The sequence below is a fragment of the Opisthorchis viverrini genome (assembly GCF_000715545.1).
Source record: "Opisthorchis viverrini unplaced genomic scaffold opera_v5_372, whole genome shotgun sequence".
NCBI classification, from domain to species: domain Eukaryota; kingdom Metazoa; phylum Platyhelminthes; class Trematoda; order Opisthorchiida; family Opisthorchiidae; genus Opisthorchis; species Opisthorchis viverrini.
The window spans coordinates 139,411-144,835 of NW_008752030.1; the positions used below are offsets into that span (position 1 = coordinate 139,411).

A 5,425-nucleotide genomic window follows, 5' to 3' on the forward strand; every position below is an offset into this window, starting at 1 on the left:
GAGAGTGGACATCCTTGTCTGACACCACTTTTTGTAGGGAAGGTTTTGGAGAGCTCACCATACACCCTCACCCGCCCAGAAGTATGTGAATATAGGGATCGGATTATGTTTACAAACTTCTGGGGCATACCCCGGTCCACCGGGTTTCATACAACTGCCTAGGAAAATAAATGTCTTTCATGTTGATTGATTGGTCTGCAAGCATGAGTTGCGAGTCTGATCTCCCCAGTCTAGCATGGCTGTGAAGCGTGCACCGAACCATGCGGCTGCATCACTTACGTCATCTGAAATGACTTGCACGTTCGTGGAGTGTGATCCAACAACAGAAATATTCTCCACATACTCACTATGAGCGAACGCTCCGGGAGCATTCCGACCCTCGAGATCTCAGAGGCAGGCACCACGTTAATAAAAAGTTTGAAGAACAATGGTGAGAGAAGATAGCTTTGTTTTGCACCAGTGGTCGTGATGAACCCAGGTGAATGCTTGTAGTATACACGTGCACATCTGCAGTAGTTCGTGTACAGGGCTCGCATAAAGGATATAAACTTAGAAGGAGTCCCTTTGGTCAACAGACACCAGATTTTCTGATGATGGACAGTTGGAAACAGCTTTCAGATTAAGAAATACAATACACTCACCATGGGATGATTGAAAGAGTTGGGCTCTCCAAGAACTCGCCTCAGGGTAAGGATATGGTTGATGCACTCTCGGCCAGGACAAAACCCAGCTCGATACCGCAACTTGCGAATTCGTGTCGTGGGCTGCTGCGACATACTTTGGACGTGTCCCGAAGTATTTCCGTACTCAAAGCTTCTCAACAACATACAGAATGCATCACTCATCACGAAGATTTAAGTACTAGTGAATCGGACTATCCTCAATCTTTGATCCGTGTGAACTGTTCTTTTTTTATATGCATGTATTGTTTATTTCAGCGCGGCGTATTTTCTCGTTCTCTCGCCGCTCGTTTCCGCACTGTTGTGCGCCAAAGTGATGGGTGGTTCAATGACAAAGGTCCTCCCAGGTCTTTATGTTGGTGGCTTGGAGAATGCCAAGGATGCTGAGGAATTGATCGCAAACTGTATATCTCATATACTGGTCGCCCAGAACCATAAATACGAAATTGAGAAGGTGTGTTCCTCCATTGTTCCACTAAAATTTCCGATATAAACTGTTATTGTTATTGCTCAACAGGTGACAATTTGCCTTGGTCCCACAAGACAGTAATATAGTGTGTTGGTTCTGTTTGTTCAACCGTAACACCCTTTCGGTGCCTAGCTTCCATGCCACCCGAAGGAAGCACGAGGGCTGGGATACTGCCATGTCGCCCAAGCTTAGACAGGGGAATGTGAGAGGCAGAGGTTGGGCTCAAACCACGGACTTTCCGGTCAGTGAAATCGTAGTCTGACCACAGAGCCATCTGTAGGGGGAGTGCAAAACATGGCTAGAACGAAGTCCGGCTGAGTCTATGCAACAATGGCGTTCCAATTGAGAACTCGTGCAATAAGATTCAGACGTTGTAAAAAAAGGACTTCTACTGATTGTCGAAGTACTGTTCAGTATTCGATTGTCATTATTTTTCCCACCTTAACCAGCAATTCAATAGCTAGGTTATCTGGGTTCCCTTTGGAATCATTACTCAGAGCCAGTAAGCATGGCAGCGCGGCCTGGAGCATCTGTCCAAACCCCGCATGCAACTCGAAAGAAGGACGAAGGTTGAGACGCCAAATTACTCCAGCCTAGAGAGAACTGTACGAGTGTCTTATTTTTTCGGGAATGTGTTCAGAAAATGAAAAATTTAACCAAGTTACGTAGACTATTGAGAAGTCACTACTTGAGCATTCGCTCATCACCAGGTCCCCTCAGTTCAATTTCGGGATTAGAAGATGGGTGTCATTTTATTCTACCACTTAGCTGGGTTGTGTTTCTTTTGGTTCGCTTCTAGTTCGATGCCGCTGACCGCTGTTATGGTTTTCATACCTTTCGAATATGTAGGTATGGGCCAAGTGGTTAGAGCGCGATTTTACTGACCGGAAGGTCCGTGGTTCGAACCCGACCTCTGCCTCTTGACTTCCCCTGTCTAGGCTTGGGCAATTTGGCAGTATCCCAGCCCTTGTGCTTCCTTCGTGTGGCATGGCAGCTAGGCACCGAAAGGGTGCTGCAGCTGAACGATAGTTACTATATTTCATTATCTTTCTCACTCCTCCCCCATGCACGATGGCGTTGTGTCTATCGTATACTGTCGTGTCCCCTATTCTCCTCCATTGTTCTTTGCTGTGGTCTTCGTTCCGTGGTGTTTGCTGCGAGTTAATCCCAATTTTGGATGTTAGATTGTTGCGGGTTCGACTGAGTTATGCAAATTGCTATCAGCTAATCAGTGCCTGCGGTCTTTGCAGCAGAGGCTAAAATCATTTGCAATTCGCATTTTGATCACGAAACTCTTTGTGCTATCTACTAAATTCATTTAGTTTATTGACATAAAGCCCACTAAACTCCAATATCTCTGCCGTATTTCTTTAACGTAGTACAATAACCGATGGTGATACAAATTAAATATTGGCATGCTGTGGATTTCAGTCTAATAGTAAGAGGCTTTTTATATGGCTGTGGAGAGTTGCCTTTACTGCTTGGCTCTACCGGATTCAGTGGAACAATGCACCGGTTTCAGCAGCCTTGTCAAAGTTACTGCACATGCCTAACGGTTGAAGGCGTTGGTTGCACAAGTCACATCCCAATGAACTCGGTCAAGGGGGATCAGAGGCGAGTGAAATTCGCGTTACTGGACTTTTCTAAAGTGTGGCTCTTCTGTATATCCACAAAGAGACGGCAGAACATTTCTTTAGTTACATGGGCCCGGTGACGCCATCTAATGTGAATATCACCGGCATCACGAGATCCTTACGCATTCATTCTGGTCTCTAGATCTCCAAACTGATTTTATCCACCAAGTCACGTGATGTGATGGTATTCCAATCTTCGTCAGCTATGTTTCGAGGGCTATGGAATACCCCGTGCTAGTTTGGCCACGGCGATAATTAATCCTTTACTGAGGATAAATGCACTCTCTCGTGGGGATATGACAAGGTTGCTTGCTGTCCACAGGTATTTCTTACAATTCCGTATACCGACAGGAAGCTGCGTGCTTGGATGATATACTAACACGTTGAGGGGAGGGGCGAGATGGTTCAATGGTTAGAGCGCGAATTAACGGACCGGAAGGTCCGTGGTTAGAACCCGACCTCTCCCCTGTTTGGGCTTGGGCAACCTGGCAGTATCCCAGCCCTCGTGCTTCCTTCGGGTAGCATGGTGGCTAGGCACCGGAAGGGTGCTACAGCTGAACTATTATCGATTTTTATTTTATCTGATACGTTGTGAGTTGATGCATTGACTGATAGTATGAGTGTTGAGGTCAAATAGTACAGAAAAACTTGGCTACCAGTAAAGCATTTACGTCGGTTTTCGTCAATGTGGCTTTCGTGTCACTCGGAAGTCGAAGAGAGTGGATTACTGACTAAGTCCATGTGTAGACTTTTGGATTTCAAAAGGAAATTTGATGCTTCTGTTTAGCCCGTTTATGCTCGGATGGATGTGGAAAATTTTATCGCTTCATTTTGTTTGTCCCTCGACTTGCCTGGCAATTTTCAGAAGCAGAAATGTTATTCCGACAGGTCTATTCGCCTTGTTCCGGACCCAAGTGGCACAGACTTCTTTGAAGACACTCAGGTCCTATATTGTTTTTTTCCAACTCTGCATTACTGTAACCGTCAGCTAATTCTGTTTTCGCTTTTCGTTCCCCCTTACATGTGTAACTGACTGATTGTCTCCCTTGTTTTTCAACGAAGTGATGTTGATGTCTCATCCATCGTCCACGCTTCCTACATCCTTTCACTTCCTCTGTGTTTGATCAGTCTGCAAGTCGGAAATACTTGCAAATTGTGATGCTTGAAAGCGATGATCGCAGTCTGTTTCGTCGTGTGGCCGAGAGCAATGATTTCATCCACCAGGCGCGACTAGAATCGGGCAACGTCCTCGTTTGCAGGTGAGTAATGGTGGTTTAGTAGACTTTGCTGTGATTCAATCAGTCACCAAGATGTTACTGCGCCAACTTCTCACCAGATCTGGTTGATTTTGGTTTATTAAATGACACCTCTAGGCCTCAGCTCTTCGGTAGCATCTCACTCCCAATACCTCGTGACTGCGCGTAAGCCTGATGCCAAGTTCCTACTTTTGAGTGCGTAAGCTCCGTCCCGATTGTCAGCCCGTTCATGCAAATGATTCGCTGAAGTGAATTATTCATAATTCAACTTCCGATCTGTTATCGCTTGGGCCGGATTGTTAAATACAAACTGAGGAAAGGGCCTCATAGCAGATTTAACTCTGAGGATCACACTGGGGTTCACTTATCTGAAATTTCGCTGTGGAGCAATAGCCAGCCCACAATTCCAACTCACGGTTGTTGTACTTCACACATCGTCCTCGAGTGGTTTACTGTCGTGATCTGCTTTGGATAGTCTACGAATGAACTGCTAACTCAGTTGGAGCACTCAACGTAAAATTCGCAGTTCTCCACCAATGAAATTTTCTCTGGCAGTTCACGGAGTCCGTCACTGTTTGACTGACTGGATTGAGCTTATCGTGTATCCTGGTTGTATTGTTGGCCGAGCTTAGCAGTTAGATTGCAAACGCTTTGTCACCAATCCGGGTGGCATCGTTGCTCTAGGATCGAATCTCGAGGTGACAACTGCAGTCAGCAGTATCCAGTTCGCTTGCGCAGGTCATCAGTGGTTCAGGACAAGAAAAGAAGGCTACTTTGGATTTTATTCCTCCTCAAACATCCCCACTAACTCATGACTGCCATATCTGCTCATATCTGTTCCGTTAATGCTTATGCGAACACGTCTCGGAATATTCGCTTCTTCACTTGAGCCAGGTGGCTAATCGACTGACTGATGGCCTGCAAGTTGAGACTGGAAAACATGTACCATCGATCGCCAAAAACATTCTGTCCACAGTGCAGCTCTTAGCGGTTTACTTCAACTCAAAAAAGTCGACTTTCAGTGAGGCCACGTCAATTCGTCAGTACCAATCCAGCTGGTGTGCACAAAAATCTTGACACAAGCTATCAGCTTGCCTTGGACGCATGACCCAGACCTGATTGGCTCCGTTTTCTACCTTCTGTTGCTATTTATTCATATTAGTGATGTAAAATTGATTTTGGATGGAGAGATAGAAACAAAGGGTCGGCGTCCCACAGCATTTGCCTTAGATTTTAATGAGGGAATTAATTCTGTTGGGCGATAATTTAGACGCGGAATGATGGTTAGGAGACTGGGAGATGGATTGACCCTGTTGGCCCATTCGATGGATGGAGAAAGAGTGTGGGTGATGGCCAGTGAGCGAAGTGCTACAAGAACGAATGGTA

General features: G+C 45.8%; 2 protein-coding genes across 2 annotated transcripts in view; one reads left to right on the forward strand and one right to left on the reverse strand.

Moving 5' to 3' along the window:
• Positions 1–776, reverse strand: part of T265_10483 (hypothetical protein) — a gene marked incomplete at both ends in the record, with an annotated part of 28,696 nt that extends 27,920 nt beyond the window's left edge. Inside the window, one exon of the mRNA XM_009176865.1 lies at positions 642–776. Coding sequence (XP_009175129.1) covers positions 642–776 — 135 coding nt within the window. The remainder of the gene's footprint in view (positions 1–641) is intronic.
• The window catches only part of T265_10485 (hypothetical protein), a gene marked incomplete at both ends in the record, with an annotated part of 26,066 nt that overhangs the window by 7,022 nt on the left and 13,619 nt on the right, over positions 1–5,425 (forward strand). The window contains 2 exons of the mRNA XM_009176866.1: positions 939–1,134; positions 3,912–4,042. Coding sequence (XP_009175130.1) covers positions 939–1,134; positions 3,912–4,042 — 327 coding nt within the window. The remainder of the gene's footprint in view (positions 1–938; positions 1,135–3,911; positions 4,043–5,425) is intronic.